This window comes from Salvelinus alpinus, chromosome 3, assembly GCF_045679555.1.
Source record: "Salvelinus alpinus chromosome 3, SLU_Salpinus.1, whole genome shotgun sequence".
In the NCBI taxonomy this organism is placed as follows: Eukaryota; Metazoa; Chordata; class Actinopteri; order Salmoniformes; family Salmonidae; genus Salvelinus; species Salvelinus alpinus.
This window is the reverse complement of record NC_092088.1, coordinates 32794159-32811211: the sequence shown is the minus strand read 5'-3', so window position 1 is coordinate 32811211 and position 17053 is coordinate 32794159. Positions and strand designations below refer to the sequence as shown.

Below are 17053 nucleotides of genomic sequence, written 5' to 3'. Positions count from 1 at the left end.
TACTCCCTACCACGCTTATAGACCTGAGAGGATTGGATAGGTGGAAGCAATATGGCGACTTCTCAACACAGCCTTTTATCATAATGCTTTACCAATCCTCTCAAATCTACAAGTGCCTACTGTCAGCACTACTGCTTTTGAAAACTGTTCTCGATCATGGTTTCTTCTCATTGGTCCACGAGGACAACATTATCCAGCCAGGGAGTGAACGCTGAAGGGAAGCTGTGTGTAAACATATCAATATTCCATAAATTGTATTTTTGGTCAGCTACAATGACAATACAGAGTGAAGAAAGTGAATTAGATTTAAAAACACATTTTAAAAGGTATTTTTATTTATTGTAGTTTGAATTAGTCTCATCGCAGCATACAGTTAAGTCTTGTCTTATGAAAGAGTGGGTTTTTGAAAACGAGATGAGATAGTTATGATGAGTGATGCATTCAATCTCATACATACATACATACTATTGGCCAGTAGACCTTTAAATAAAGTTGTGAAATCCATTGTACCATATCACAGTAATTTATTAAGACTTAAGTGAACTAGATGCCATGCCTATGCATTACATCTCTAGTTTAGATAGATAATAACTGTGCTTGATTTGATGTTTTTCCTCAATTAATAATCCTGAACTGGTGCTCGCAACTTGAAAAAGTTAGGAGCACAGCATAACATTTAAGAGCACCAGAAAAGTGGATATAGCCTACACGAATTCAAACTACTTCTGAAGCACATGTCGTGCCCTAGAAACTAATAGGTAACCCTGTAAACACATTTGTTTATTATAAAAAAAAAGCTAAAATTGATACAAATACCTGTCATTGAAATTACATGAGTAGGTTTCTATATAGTTTGGGCATTTTTTTTTGCCTAATTCCATTTTGTCCCAAATTAAACCACGTCATGAGGGCACTTTTGAGGTCAGGAAAAATCAAAGAAATGTAAATTTTGAGTGTAGCGACATGCACCTACTGCAATACATAGACTGTTGTTTGGTTAGCGGAGTTTCTATAGTCTACGTGTGCAATCAACAAAACAAAACAATTGCAGGTAGCCTGGCGTAGGAGCATTGGGCCAGTCTCTCTCTAAGGCAATAGGAAACAATGGTACAGTGAAGTCTAATCATTACAACAATTATCTGCGTGATTATTTTTCTAGGCACACTGGTGCTCCCAAATAAAAAATCCAGGTCGCACAGCAAAATATTAAGGAGCATACGTGACCAAAATAGTTGCAATTTAAAACCCCGCATGCCTCGTTGATTACAGTATCATTGAAAAAAACTAAACATAGTGAGGTTCCCTATTAGACATTAAACGTAAATGCTTATTTAACCCATTCCCCCTCACATACTGTTGTTTTGGTACTGAACAGTTGATCAAATATGGTCATACAAAATAGTAAACATTATGATAGAAGGGATACTCAGAATTTGTACATTTTCCACAGCGAACCCTTATACAGTAGGTGGATCAGTCCCTCTTTAGCACAAGTCCATCATCTCCTGCAGGGACTCCTGCAAGGACAGCTGCAGTTCCACAGACTGCAGAGAGGAGGCACCACCTTCCACCGCCATTGACTTCAGTAGCTCCAGAGCGGTTAACACCACCTGATAGAGAGAAAGCGTATGAGTAAAAAAAATAAAAAAATAAATGCAGAGAAAACAAAACAGAATCTCACTTCCAAACACCTAAAGGAGTGTGTGCAGGGGCGGACTCACAGTACGGGACCGCTGAGTGCTGAAACGTGTAGCACGTTGATGGGTTTGGATTTCTGAGCTTTAACTATTAATCATCATTAGTTATATTATTAATCATTAGTTATAATAGAGACATGAGAGGTGCCGTACTTAAGCTTGGGAGGGGATGGGTGCAGGGAAAACGGTCACGTGGCAGTACTGATAAGGGGAGGAACCGTTTAAGGTCCATATCACTTAGCTCCTTGCCTAGCAATAATGATGCAATGTTTAGCAATAAGGAGGAGACTGGAATCATGTCTTTGTCAATTCAGCTCTTCGATCCTCTGGGAAGAATAAACTTGGTTTAAGCTTCACAGTGTCTGTTGAGTTCTTACTACAATAATTAGAACCTAACAGCGTAAAAATAGTCAAAATAAAACATAATCAAAAGTAAGTTTGAATGACACTGAGGCGCAGTGTTTTTACAGCTAATGCCGGTTTGCCTGAGGCTGATGCCGTGCAGGTGTTTGTACACATGCATATACACACACTCTCATTCAAATGCACACATACACGGATACACACACACATGTAAATAGTGCCAGACATGCACTCAAACATACACAATTGGCCTTGCTGTTATGATTTTAGTTGTCCTTGATCTCCTTTGTTTTTTGCATTGTTATTTTCTGTAGTCCTTTGTCTTTTTCCTCTTTAGTAAATTTTTCTTGGTTGTTGGTGGGTTCTTGGGGGGGGTGGAATTCTTTACATTTTTAAATTAAAAACATTTGGGGGGGGTCGAGACTGTGGGAGGGATCTCGGATGGTTGAGGGACAGCTCTTGGGGAACTGTGGGGGGGATCTTGGAGGGTTCGGGTCCCCGTTTTTGGCCTTGTGGGAGATCTGTCGACGTGCCTTTGAGCAGGGCGTTTACCCTGGATGCTTTTGTGTGTCGCTCTGAATGGGAGTCTGTTGGATGACTGGTGTGGTGTAGTTGTTGAGCGGCTTCACTGCAAGTATATTGTATGTTTTGGATATTCAATAAAATAAAAAATTATAATTGTGTCGAAAAAAAGATGTGCATTGTTTTCGATTGCGGTTTTGTCAGTCCCTTCAAGTGTCCTGCATGGCTTGGAAACGTTGTATAGGGAAATAGCAGACATATATTTCCTGAGAGTTTCAACGTTCAGGAATGGGGTCATAAAATAGCCCCAACCGTAGAGCCGATTTCGGAGGAAGAAAACAGAAACCGCTCCGCTTGTCACAACCGCTAATAGTTCACATCGTAGGTTACTAACAAGCATAGGTGGACCTCGAGCGGAGGAGGAAGGCAAGATAACAGAAATTATGTATTATTAAACAAAATTATGCCAAGTTCACGAGACCTGTCTATGACTGTGTGTGTGTCTCACCTCGACCATGACCAGTTTCTTCTCCCAGGGTCTGTTGTCCGGGTCTGGCCACTTCTCGCCCAGACAGAAGAATAGAGAAAAGGGGGGACATTCTCCTCCATGATTGTGCATGAACTTCAACAGCCCTGGAGAAAGAAGGGAAGAGGGTGAAGGGATTCGAAGGTCAGTGCCAGAGAACTACACATCCACCTGAAAGACTGAATCACTCTCTCTCAAACCTATAAAAAAGGGGCAGTTCAGTATTTTACAACTTATTGTTAGATGTTCCTAACAGGGCTCCCGAGTGACGCAGCGGTCTAAGGCACTGCATCTCATTGCTAGAGGCGTCACTACAGACCCTTGGTCGATTACAGGCTGTATCACAACTGGCCGTGATTGGGAATCCCATAGGGCGGTGCACAATTGGCACAGAGTTGTTCGGGTTAGGCCGTCATTGTAAATAATATTTTGTTCTTAACTGACTTGCCTAGTTAATTAAAGTTTTTTTTTTTCCAACCCTGAAAGTTGTCTATGGGCCAGGAGAATCTGTAAAGCCAAAATCACACAGGGGACGTCTGTCGATGGCATGAATTTTCAAGTGAGAGAATCACAAGCATTAATTCACATACACAGCATTGTGTACACCTGCGTTGTCATGAAAAGTCATTCGAAAATGTTGTACTCTCTTGAAACTCGGAGCTACCGCATTCCTCAAGTTTTACAGCCGTAGCCTGGGCTACATCCCTATGATCAAAATTAACATAGGTAGGCTGCTGCATTGTTTTCAAATCGGTAGCCTATTTGTCAGATAGGCCTAAACCATAGCCTACAGAACGTTGAAGTCGGAAGTTTACATTCACCTTAGACAAATACATTTTAACTCAGTATTTTCACAATTCCTGACAGTTAATCAGAGTAAAAATTCCCTGTCTTAGGTCAGTTAGGCCTACCACTCTATTTAAAGAATGTGAAATGTCAGAATAATAGTAGAGAATGATTTCTTTCAGCTTTTATTTCTTTCATCACATTCCCAGTGGGTCAGAAGTTTACATAAACTCAATTAAGTTTACATACACTCAATTAGTGTTCGGTAGCATTGCCATTACATTGTTTAACTTGGGTCAAACGTTTTGGGTAGCCTTCCACAAGCTTCTCACAATAAGTTGGGTGAATTCTAGCCCATTCCTCCTGACAGAGCTGGTGTAACTGAGTCAGGTTTGTAGGCCTCCTTGTTCGCACATGCTTTTTCAGTTCTTCCCAAAAATGTTCTATGGGATTGAGGTCAGGGCTTTGTGATGGCCACTCCAATACTTTGACTTTGTTGTCCTTAAGCCATTTTGCCACAACTTTGGAAGTATGCTTGGGGTCATTGTCCATTTGGAAGACCCATTTGCGACCAAGCTTTAACTTCCTGACTGATGTCTTGAGATGTTGCTTCAATATATCCACATAATTTTCCTACCTCATGATGCCATCTATTTTGTGAAGTGCACCAGTCCCTCCTGCAGCAAAGCACCCCCACAACATGATGCTGCCACCCCTGTGCTTCACGGTTGGGATGGTGTTCTTCAGCTTGCAAGCGTCCCCCTTTTTCCTCCAAACATAACGATGGTCCTTATGGCCAAACAGTTCTATTTTTGTTTCATCAGACCAAAGGACATTTCTCCAAAAAGTACAATATTTGTCCCCATGTGCAGTTGCAAACCGTAGTCTGGCTTTTTTTATGGCGGATTTGGAGCAGTGGCTTCTTCCTTGCTGAGCGGCCTTTCAGGTTATGTCGATATAGGTTGATTTCTTTTGATTTTCCGATAATGTCAAGCAAAGAGGCACTGAGTTTGAAGGTAGTACTTGAAATACATCCACAGGTACACCTCCAATTGACACAAATTATGTCAATTAGCCTATCAGAAGTTTCTAAAGCCATCATTTTCTGGAATTTTCCAAGCTGTTTAAAGGTACAGTCAACTTAGTGTATGTAAACTTCTGACCCACTGGAATTGTGATACAGTGAATTATAAGTGAAATAATCTGTCTGTAAACAATTGTTGGAAAAATTATTTGTGTCATGCACAAAGTAGATGTCTTAACTGACTTGCCACAACTATAGTTTGCTAACAAGAAATTTGTGGAGTGGTTGAAAAACGAGTTTTAATGACTCCAACCTAAGTGTATGTAAACTTCTGACTTCAACTGTAGCCAAGTAGGGAAGTAGGAACAATTCTTTGAATTCCCTTTCTACAATTGACCCACACAAACTCTAGACCAGATTTGATTAATTTGAACCAAGGCACTCAATAACCATGCACTTTGAAATGTATCAATCAAATCGTCTGTCAGCAACAGTGATACCGACAAGGAATGACATTGACAATGTGATATATAATTCCGAAACACAATTCAGCTCGTGATGCAGTTGATGCTCACAGCCATTTGTTTTCTTTTATTCACTCCCATCCATTCTATTTCCAGCGGAAACACACTCATTCATGCGCATAAAAAAATAAAACGAAACACTACCCGTGTGATTTGGACTTAATTCGTGGTTGGGTTTTCTTCACTAAAAACTTCAGCTATCATAAGATCGATGTATAGCGGTAACTGTGAAATGGTTCCCGCCCGGGGGAGGGGGGGGTGACTTTTCCAGAGCTAAACAACCGTATCCCGTTCTGCGCATGTTACTTTAGGCAAACAAAAACTACATAGTCACTGCTCCCCTTTCCCTTTTCTCATTGTCAATCGTGAGCGATAATTATTTAAATTTTATCAGTGAAATCTCCATGCAGCATCTGCATGGCAACCATATAATGTCATTCAGATTCATGGGAATATGCATTTAGATCTTCTTGAATTACGTAGTGTTGTTTCGTTACCTATTTTTTTTTAGCAGATGGTGTTAAACTGTTGCCTATCTGTGTTTTGTTTCGAACAAAGCACATATTTTGCCCAGTGGCGTGCGCTGTTGAGTTTTTACAACATGTCGATCATGTCGTTTATAGTTACAGCAAACAAAAGAACTGGATGAGAACAGGAAGAGCGCCGGAAGCAGCAGCGGAGGGAGCAGGGGAGCTACGTAGAAAAAGTGTGTGGGAAGTAGCATATGCGCAGAAGGTACGGACGGCTGTTTAGCTATCTGGAAGAGGTGTCCAGATAATCTGGTCATGCAGCCAATCCGTTTAAAAAACTGCAAGGTCGTTCCTATCACTCCCATTGATCTTTAGCTAGCGGTGGCTAAAGTTAGCTGAACTTTGTAGTGGGTGAAGCCGAAAGACGGACTACACTTTCTCCTGGCCCATAGACTACTTTAAGGTTGAGGAACCATTTTACATTTAGTAAATACTGAACCTCCCCTTTAAGAAGTTTCTCTGAAAGGATTTTTTTACATTTTTATCATGCCTCCTTTCTAAAAATGTTTATCAGTCTCAGTATATATTTTCCTCTTTCACCTCCATAGAAGTCCTTGGCCTGATATAGTGGTTCCGGGCATTTGGACACTGCCTGGGGCCTCCTGCTCTTGTCAAACTTGTCAAGGCTCCAGAAGGCCTTAATTCCACCCTTACGGAGTCCGTAGATAATGGACCCGGAGGCACCCACCTCCAGGCCCTCTCCCAGGAGAGACAGGATTTCTTGGGTCAGTTTGGCCTGAGTTTCGTCCCGGACAGGTGGTGGACTGGGCAGAGAGACCAGATTCAGGCCAGAGTCTGGGTCCAGAAGCGGTTGTGTAAGTTCAGGTCTAGTAGAGAGAGAGCTACCTATTAGTCCATCAGGGCTAATCGTCCTGGGTTCATAACCAAACACACAATAGACAACAACAAAAATTACAAACATGTAGCCGAGCTGTGCTATATGCCATTTTACCTGTAGACTAATCTGAACCCTGCCTCGTTCTCAACCAGCTGCTCAAGCATCTTCACTCCCCGGTAGTACACAGAAACCCTGAAGTGGGTCTCTAGGGGAAGAAAGGAAAATAATAGATTGTTGTCAAGATGAGAGGAGGAACAACTAAACCTGGGGAAAGATAGTGTTCTGTGCATGACCATATACTGTCTAGATACAGCATTGAAATTATGGGTAACCCCACGGGAGTGGCACTCCCATAACAAAACAGGGTTGTTTCAGTAGAAAAAAACATTTTGAAATGGAGGGAAGAAGGATGTTCAACTTGTTCATGTAGAACACAGCCCTATAAGCATTTAAACTATTAACATTGGCACGCCCACTGTACAATGTACACTGCTCAAAAAAATAAAGGGAACACTAAAATAACACATCCTAGATCTGAATGAATGAAATATTCTTATTAAATACTTTTTTCTTTACATAGTTGAATGTGCTGACAACAAAATCACACAAAAATGATCAATGGAAATCAAATGTATCAACCCATAGAGGTCTGGATTTGGAGTCACACTCAAAATTAAAGTGGAAAACCACACTACAGGTTGATCCAACTTTGATGTAATGTCATTAGAACAAGTCAAAATGAGGCTCAGTAGTGTGTGTGGCCTCCACGTGCCTGTATGACCTCCCTACAACGCCTGGGCATGCCTGGGCATGCTCCTGATGAGGTGGCGGAAGCATCCGCCAACTCCTGGACAGTCTGTGGTGCAATGTGGCGTTGGTGGATGGAGCGAGACATGATGTCCCAATTGGATTCAGGTCTGGGGAACGGGCGGGCCAGTCCATAGCATCAATGCCTTCCTCTTGCAGGAACTGCTGACACACTCCAGCCACATGAGGTCTAGCATTGTCTTGCATTAGGAGGAACCCTGGGCCAACCGCACCAGCATATGGTCTCACAAGGGGTCTGAGGATCTCATCTCGGTACCTAATGGCAGTCAGGCTACCTCTGGCGAGCACATGGAGGGCTGTGCGGCCCCCCAAAGAAATGCCACCCCACACCATGACTGACCCACCGCCAAACCGGTCATGCTGGATGTTGCAGGCAGCAGAACGTTCTCCACGGCGTCTCCAGACTCTGTCACGTCTGTCACATGTGCGTGTGAATCTGCTTTCATCTGTGAAGAGCACAGGGCGCCAGTGGCGAATTTGCCAATCTTGGTGTTCTCTGGCAAATGCCAAACGTCCTGCACGGTGTTGGGCTGTAAGCACAACCCCCACCTGTGGACGTCGGGCCCTCATACCACCCTCATGGAGTCTGTTTCTGACCGTTTGAGCAGACACATGCACATTTGTGGCCTACTGGAGGTCATTTTGCAGGGCTCTGGCAGTGCTCCTCCTGCTCCTCCTTGCACAAAGGCGGAGGTAGCGGTCCTGCTGCTGGGTTGTTGCCCTCCTACGGCCTCCTCCACGTCTCCTGATGTACTGGCCTGTCTCCTGGTAGCGCCTCCATGCTCTGGACACTACGCTGACAGACACAGCAAACCTTCTTGCCACAGCTCGCATTGATGTGCCATCCTGGATGAGCTGCACTACCTGAGCCACTTGTGTGGGTTGTAGACTCCGTCTCATGCTACCACTAGAGTGAAAGCACCGCCAGCATTCAAAAGTGACCAAAACATCAGCCAGGAAGCATAGGAACTGAGAAGTGGTCTGTGGTCAACACCTGCAGAACCACTCCTTTATTGGGGGTGTCTAGCTAATTGCCTATAATTTCCACCTTTTGTCTATTCCATTTGCACAACAGCATGTGAAATTTATTGTCAATCAGTGTTGCTTCCTAAGTGGACAGTTTGATTTCACAGAAGTGTGATTGACTTGGAGTTACATTGTGTTGTTTAAGTGTTCCCTTTATTTTTTTGAGCAGTGTATAATGATATGTTTTTCTAAGATAGACTGTATTGACACCAACTACTGTGTGAAGAGAAGCCAATTGGCATTAACTTCAATTCTAACACCCACAACTAGTAATCCAATAATATTCAGAACTTACTAAAATTTTCGCCCACCATGGTTCTGGACAATTCATTTGTGAACTGCTCCACCACCTGCTGTTCATGGGCACCATCAACGGCTCCATCCATTGGATACACCGGTTGCGGGGGCAACACGGCTCCTCCCGAAGCATCCTCCATTACAACCGGATACTGCCGTTGCCCTAGCAAATCATGCCCTCCAATCGCGCCCTCCATTGGATATTGCCGTTCCTCGACGGGGAGTTCATAAACCTGAATAGCCTCTGCAGAAGAGGTTGGAAGAGTGAAGAGAAAGACTTGGATAATAGCCTATATCATGGTAATCATTATGGGCTGGTTTCCCGGACACAGATTAAGCCTAGTCCTAGTGCTTCCTAGTCCAGAAAAAGGCTTAAAAGATGCACTATGCTGAAATCACTCCGTTATTTCCTGGTTGATAAAATTCTAATAGTTCACCTAATTTCAGTTTAGGTGACAAAACAATCAAGTATAGTGTATAGAATCATTGTACCATCGCAACCGCTGTGAAATATATTTTTCATAACTACTGGTAGCTCGCGATTGACCTGTTGGAGACCCCTAGTCTAGAGTGCCACATTGGAATGGTTGGCTCCCACCTGTTTGTTCAATGTTCAACCCTTGCAGACATTCCTGAAGTATATCCTGGTTGAAAGTGGTTGAGATCCCCTCTGCTGGCGAGTAGTTGTGGGAAAGATGAGTGAAGACATAACATGAGATAACAAAAGAGACATAGTGCATTTCACAAATGTAAATTTACCCTACTTTTAGATTGCATTAAACATCATCCACTTCCTGAAAGCTTGTCGTTAAATTGTCATGTTAAACTTTTATCTGCATTACCTGTGTGTACAGTTTCTTCTGCTGCAAGGTAAAGGTCATTAAAACATGGTAGACTCTAAAAGAGCAGAGTTGGGGGAAAAAGAAGTGTTTAAAAAAGATTTTACAGTACAGGTACTGCATTCCATTCACAAGTGAGAATTCTTATAAGCACACTCACTTCTTGTAATGGACTGGGATCTTGATACAGATCATGTTCTGGGTGCTGAGATCCTTTAGAGATGGACAAGTTTGAAAACAAAATGATTGAGTGTCATTTCATGTTGTTTCAGAACTGAAGTTCTGCTACTAACTTACGTCTCCATTTAGATATGTAATATTGTTGCAACTTTCAGTAAATGTTTACCTCTTGGCCATTTGCTGTATATTAAAGAGAACGTGTTCTATTTGACTCATATTTCACTCCTATGTCACACCCATATGTCATTGTTTTAATAATGAATCAAGCATTGAATTGTTGTTTTCCTTTGTATTTTTTGGTTGGTGCTTTACCTCCCGTGGATGCCTCATCTGGCCACTGGAACAGTTTGTTGGGGTTGGCTGCATCATTTTTGTTGTCAAGGAGCATTTTGAACCCCTTGGCTCGGAGGGCAGAACGGAAGTTTCTCTTCCAAATGGAGGGGTCGCCTTGAACCCTACCATTGCTAACCTCAGCCCACGCCTAAGGAGAAGTGGGGGCTGTATCATACCTTCTGTATTTTTGAAAGTTATTTATCTTGAAAACTTGATTGCTGACATGCAACACATTCTGGGACTATAAACAATGGACTAATGAAACAAATACTGTACCAAAATATAGTTTTTGGGAGGAACTTTGCTTTAAGTTTTGGGGAGCAGTAAATGGTGAGTAACACTGTTATTATTTATTTTTGTAAGTGAGGAGCGAGATATTAACTTTACCTTGAAAATAAGTACATCATCGCTGCAGGAATCCTGCCTCAAAGCGTGTTTCCAAGGGATGCAGAACTCTGTTCTCTCCTGATTGGTCCAGGTAACCCCTGGATACTGGCCACTATTTATCTGTTCGCGCAGCCATGGGATGAGGAGCGGTTTGGATTGAGACATTTTTTTATCTAAGAGTTAAAGAAGAGGATTTGTTAATTTGTGACAGCCTGTGTCCACTGGGAACAATATGTATTAAATAAATTGTGGTCAGTATCTTTCTGTAAATCACAGATTTACAAAAGTTATTTATTTTTTACTACTCCCTTTAAAAAATATATGAATAAACCAGACATGCATGTACATTCACAGACTGCAAATGATAGAAGCGATAGAATGAATAAAAGTTAAAGTAACAGTCATAGGGGTCATCATATTACAAAAATGCACGCGTTTTAAAATCTGAGATAATCAAAATATAGCCTAGCATTCAGATTAGACGATACATAAACATGGGAAATTATAAAACAGGGGTTGAGTATACTTTGTGTAAAAATAAATTGAGCAATGCAACACAAATTACACATCTATGGATCTATCTATGTATTTTAAAACTGCTAGGATTCTGGTTTAGGCTGAGTCTCATGATAGATTATGGATTTTAAAGAAATGCAACTCCACTGTATCTGTATCATAAATGTATTCATTGTGCATGTTATGGGTAATCCTAGCTACTCTTTGCTAGTTCAGGACCGCAATAAATCATTCCCAGAGATTGTAGCGAGGTGTAATAACAGACTTCGATTTTATTAATTTGTCACTTTACCACACACACAGGTAATTGACATTTGCATTAGATTGAGTAACGCAACAGTGCTAGCAAAGAATTGCACATTTAAAGGTTATTTTACCTGGTCTTCGGAGTGTGCCGACGTTCACGAATCAGTATTGTCTGGATTAAAGTAAAGCTCAGTCTGGTAATTATCCTTAGATATATTATGCAAAAAAACTGAAGTGTGTCGACCGTGACTACAGAAACTGCCATCAAATTCAAACCGAGGTATCTGTATGTCCTATCAAGCGAATAATTTCTTGGGAAATCCAGTGTCTTCAGTTTCGTTTTCCAGTTTATACGTCACAAACAGCTCTGAGGTAACTTCCTTTTTGTGATCTATCCAATACCACTAGGTGGCATAGTTACACTATTTCAAAATCAAATCACATTTTATTGGTCGCCTAAACATATTTTGCAGATGTTATCGTAGGTGCAGTAATCAAGAACAATACACACAAATTCCCCCAAATAATTCAGAAATTAAGCAAATACCTGAACGAGCAATGATTCCGGGAATATAAATATATATGATGGCGTGTGTATATAGAGTATATGGACAGTATAGGAATTTAAAAAGGTGTGTACAGCAGTAGTTGTACAGGATGAGCCACGACTAGAATACAGTAATATACATGTGAAGTGGGTAAAACAACAGTATGTAAACATTAAAGTGACCAGTGCTCAATGACTATGTGCAGTACATTAGTCAGCAGTCTCTAAAGGTGAAGGGTAGAGTACCAGGTTGTAACTGGCTAGTAACAGTGACTAAGTTCAGGGCAGGGTACTGGGCGTAGGCTGGCTATTGGTGACTATTTACAGTGGTGTAAAGTATTTTCAAGTAGTACTTTCAAGTATTTTCACTTAATTATTTTTTGGGGGTATCTGTACTTCACTATATTTTTGACAACTTTTACTTCACTACATTTCTAAAGACAATCATGTACTTTTTACTCCATACATTTTCCCTGACACCCAAAAGTACTCGTTACATTTGGAATGCTTAGCAGGACAGTAAAACTGTCTAATTCACACACTTATCAAGAGAACATCCCTGGTCATCCCTACTGCCTCTGATCTGGTGGACTCACTCAACACATGCTTCATTTGTAACTGATGTCTGAGTGTTAGAGCATAGAAGCTGTTTTTCAGTCTCTCGGTCCCAGCTTTGATGCACCTGTACTATCTCTGCCTTCTAGATCAGGGCTTAATGTCTGCTGGTTTTTGTATTTTACTTTCAATTAAGACCTAGACAACCAGGTAAGGAGTTCCCTTACTAAATCAGTGAACTTAATTCAATCAATCAAGTACAAGGGAGCGAAAACCCGCAGACACTCTGCCCTCCGTGGAATGAGTTTGACACCTGTGTTCTAGATGGTAGTGCGGTGAACAGGCCTCCCGAGGTTGAAGAGGAGCTGTTGTTACAACTTCTTCACCACACTGTCTGTGTGTATGGACTATTTCAGGTTGTCAGTGACGTGCACGCCGAAGGAACTTAAACCTTTTCACCTGCTCTCTGCTGAAGTCCACAATCAGCTCCTTCATTTTGTTGACGGAGATGGAGAGGTTAATTTCCTGGCACCACTCTGCCAAGGCCTTCACCTCCTCCCTGTAGGCTGTCTCATCGATGTTGGTAAACAGGCCTACCACTGTTTTCGTCTGCAATCTTGATGATTGAATTTGAGACATGCGTGGACACGCAGCCATGGGCGAACAAGGAGTACAGGAGGGGGCTGAGCAGGCACCCTTGTTATGCTCCAGTGTTGAGGATCAGCGTAGCGGAGGAGTTGTTGCATTTCATATACATTGATTTCAACAACAAATTGTTCTTTGCCGTTTTTATTCATTTTTCAAATACAGGGTTAATAATGTACAGAAGAAAACAATGTGTCAAGAACTGTACAATATTTACAAAGACTTTATTTCGAAGGAAAATTTGATTGACTTTTTCTTGGAAACATAGTAATATGACCAAACATCAAACTGATAAAAATGAAAATTTCCTTTTTAAATATTACTTATTTATAACCACTCGTGTGTAAGGGAACTGGATACGGTTATTAGTTTCTTTCATTTTTAACCTGCATGATTATGATGAATGAACTAAAGCACTACAATGTCTACATTTCAAATATACTCTCCCATTCTCCCCTTTTACAGACATAGTTGATAACATGTTTTTTGTCTCGTCCTCAAATCTTTTGTATAGAAAAAAAAGGAAGACAGCTCGGATATGTGGGTGCACGATTTTATGTATAACCTGTGAAAAATGTTACTTAAAATGCTAAGGCGGCATCCCAGCGCTTGTGAGAGTTTATATTAAAAACCTCATAAATAATACAAATGTGTTTATATACTACCACATAGCGCGCCGGTACTGCCGACTACTGTCGCATAGAGCGAGCGAGAATTAACACCTTTATGTTGCATCCGTTCCCATATAGTCACACCGCTCACTGCACTCCTCTAACACAATGTTTTAAAAAGCATTCTCGCCAACGTCCACTCGTTAAAAGCCGTTAGAGTCTTTAAAAGATAATTTATGTAAAAACAAAACAGTAATAGATTCTCTCTGAACTGTTTGGGACTGACACAGTTTTACAATGTCAGTATGACAATCCTCCGTGACTTGGTGCAATACCTCATCCATCTGCCTTGTCTATCCTCTGTGACCTTAACGTCGGTCTTTGTCTCCTGATTGGTCAGTCTCCTCTCTTGGCCCATCAGGAACGACCCCAGCACCTGTGGGGTCATCATCCATTCTCAAGGTCAAGTAACTCTATATTTTAGTAATTGAGCAACTAAGGAGAGGTCACTCTCCAAGGTCACACCTACCAACCCTCTTGTTCCTAGAGTGGCCTTTCAAGTTGTCCCTCAGACCCACACGACTCCAGGTGGGATGGGGCCTCTATACAACTCTATTCCCTCGTCTCCACTCGTTCACCAACCTCTGTTTCTGGGGCCCTAGTTTCTGTGCCTTATGTTATTTGGCTTGCCCCCTTTCTTTCTGTATTCTTTCCCCTTGGTCTGTCTCTCAGGCCTTGGTGCTGAGTGTGAGCAGCTCGATGAAGGAGTTGAAGAGTGTGTCCAGCCAGCCATGGTTGGCCATACACTGCTGCACCACCTCCTCCTGCCCAGGGTCCTCAGCTGCCTGCTCTATAGTATTGGTCTGCCAGGGAAGACAGAATATAAACACAATATATGATGTCTGCCAGGGAAAAAAATATAAGCACAATATATGTTTTGACTATGGTAATAGTATGTCTATTTGAAAAATAGAAGTTCATGTCTAGGCTATGGTGTATCTACCCAAGGAACAAACAATATTTGATGTATGATGGGGAAACAATATTAATATAAAACAAAATATTTAGAATTCCTATCAACCACTGTTGATTGGCAATGAAGTATGAATTTAATTTAGTTGACTATGTCAGCATGGGACATATAGAACACTATATATTACGACTCGTGTGTTTATTTGAAAAATATAAGGTTGTGTCTTTAAGCAATGGTACGGGAATTAAACATGGACTAATATTTCTGCTGGGTAAATTGAAAAAAAAAATAAAGAACTGTTCTTGATACTATTTAAATATCGCAACATATTTAAATATCTATTACAATAATATAAAATACAGGTCGGATGTCCTTACCTCTTTCTTACAATGTAAGAAAGTATGATATTTATAATGATGCAGGGAGTGATAGAGGCTGTAGATCCGACATGACTCTGTTGACAGTTTAAGGTCCTGGCGGAAGACAGAGAGGTTCAACTAATAGTATAAAAACAATATATGAAAAAAAAACACACACCTAATCAAGGTTCAACAGCACGACATGGGAATACACACACAACACACACACTTTATCAACTTATAAGAGATGGACAACCATGACTCTGTTGACAGTTTAAGGTCCTGGCGGAAGACAGAGAGGTTCAACTAATAGTATAAAAACAATATATGAAAAAAAAACACACACCTAATCAAGGTTCAACAGCACGACATGGGAATACACACACAACACACACACTTTATCAACTTATAAGAGATGGACAACCAATCCCCCCCCCCCCCCCCCCCCACACACACACACACAGAGAATTACCAACAAACACACACACACACCTGTGGTTTGGGTAGGCTCTTCTTGACTCTGTTGAGAGTCTTGCGGTTGTAGCCCTCCCCACTGAACCGCACCCTCACAGCTCCTGAGTCCAGGGGGTCCCCCGCCATCTGAGGGTACGTGTGCAGGGCCTCCTAAACGGGTGGAGAGAGAGAAATTGGCAGGACAGAATGAAAGAACAGTAGATCTTGAATATTGAAAGGCTAGAACTTTTAGGTGCCCAATCCTTGTATCATTTGTCTTTGGAGGTTAAATAGAAACATAATATTCTATAAAACAAATAATAAATAAAATGTAAATTCATGAGAATCCTGCAAACAAATACATAAAACAGATGGACAGAGACACATACAGAGTGAAGAATACATTAGGAACACATGCTCTTGCCATGACAGACTGACCAGGTGAAAGCTATGATGCCTTATAGATGTCACTTAATGAATCTACTTTAAAATCAGTGTTGATGAAAGGGAGGAGACAGGTTCAAGAATAATGTTTAAGCATTGAGACAATCGAGACATTGATTGTGTATGTGTGCCATTCAGAGGGTGAATGGGCAAGCAAAACGATTTAAGTGCCTTTGAACGGGGTATGGTAGTAGATGCCAGGCACACCCGGTATAAAGGTGGGTCAAGAACTGCAACGCTGCTGGGTTTTTCACCCTCAAAAAGGACAGGTTTTACAAATGTTTTCAAATTTATAAAGAAAATCCAAAACAGAAATACGTTATTTACATAAGTATTCAGCTATTGAGCTCAGGTGCATCCTGTTTCCATTGATCAACCTTGAGATGTTTCTACAACTTGATTGGAGTCCACCTGTGGTAAATTAAATTGATTGGACATTATTTGGAAAGGCACACACAGGTCTATATAAAGGTCCCATAGTTGAGAGTGCATGTCAGAGCAAAAACCAAGCCATGAGGTCGAAGAGAACCATAGAGCTCCGAGACAGGATTGTGTAGAGGCACAGATCTGGGGAAGGGTACCAAAACATTTCTGCAGCATTGAAGGTCTCAAGAACACAGTAGCCTCCATCATTCTAAAATGGAAGAGGTTCGGAACCATCAAGACTCTTCCTAAAGCTGGCAACCTGGCCAAACTGAGCAATCGGGGGAGAAGGGCCTTGGTCAGGGAGGTGACCAAGAACCCAATGGTCACTCTGACAGAGTTCCTATGTGGAGATGGGAGAACCTTCCAGAAGGACAACCATCTCTGCAGCAACTCAACCAATCAGGCCTTGGTAGAGCGGCCAGACGGAAACCACTGCTCAGAAAAATGCACGACAGCCCAATGTCTTTCATTTACATTTACATTTAAGTCATTTAGCAGACGCTCTTATCCAGAGCGACTTACAAGTTGGTGCATTCACCTTATGATGTCCAGCGGAACAACCACTCTACAACAGTGCA

The 17053-nt window shown here is 41.5% G+C and overlaps 2 protein-coding genes across 6 annotated transcripts in view; both read right to left on the bottom strand.

The window, feature by feature from the left end:
• Positions 1-313: 313 nt before the first annotated feature.
• On the bottom strand, positions 314-11785 carry irf3 (interferon regulatory factor 3). 2 transcript variants are annotated; one of them, XM_071392538.1, is made up of 11 exons: positions 11594-11785; positions 10701-10873; positions 10293-10461; positions 9961-10013; positions 9804-9858; positions 9560-9634; positions 8960-9205; positions 6925-7015; positions 6513-6799; positions 3091-3215; positions 314-1610 (listed from the first exon to the last, which is right to left on the bottom strand). In XM_071392538.1, the coding sequence occupies exons 2-11, from the start codon at positions 10863-10865 to the stop codon at positions 1485-1487; spliced, it is 1392 nt and encodes a 463-aa protein (XP_071248639.1). In that variant the 5' UTR covers positions 10866-10873; positions 11594-11785; the 3' UTR covers positions 314-1484. The 2 variants fall into 2 exon arrangements, with proteins under 2 accessions (XP_071248639.1, XP_071248640.1); XM_071392539.1 differs by having other exon boundaries at positions 9560-9631.
• A 1552-nt stretch (positions 11786-13337) lies between these two features.
• Positions 13338-17053, bottom strand: part of LOC139570572 (proline-rich protein 12-like) — a 47143-nt gene continuing 43427 nt past the window's right edge. For 3 of the 4 annotated variants that reach the window (XM_071392533.1, XM_071392534.1, XM_071392535.1), the window contains 3 exons: positions 15645-15776; positions 15171-15266; positions 13338-14683 (listed from right to left, as the gene is read on the bottom strand). In XM_071392533.1, the coding sequence (XP_071248634.1) occupies positions 14549-14683; positions 15171-15266; positions 15645-15776 (363 nt within the window). In that variant the 3' untranslated portion in view covers positions 13338-14548. The other variant, XM_071392537.1, reaches the window with a different exon arrangement.

Coding starts and splice junctions, on each gene's coding strand:
- irf3 (XM_071392538.1), bottom strand. CDS start 10,865: ATGTCTCAATCCAAACCGCTCCTCATCCCATGGCTGCGCGAACAGATA. Junction 10,014..10,292: donor AGATGAGGCATCCACGGGAG/GTAAAGCACCAA, acceptor CCATCTCTAAAG/GATCTCAGCACCCAGAACAT. Junction 3,216..6,512: donor GGCCAAGGACTTCTATGGAG/GTGAAAGAGGAA, acceptor TTCTTTCTCCAG/GGCTGTTGAAGTTCATGCAC.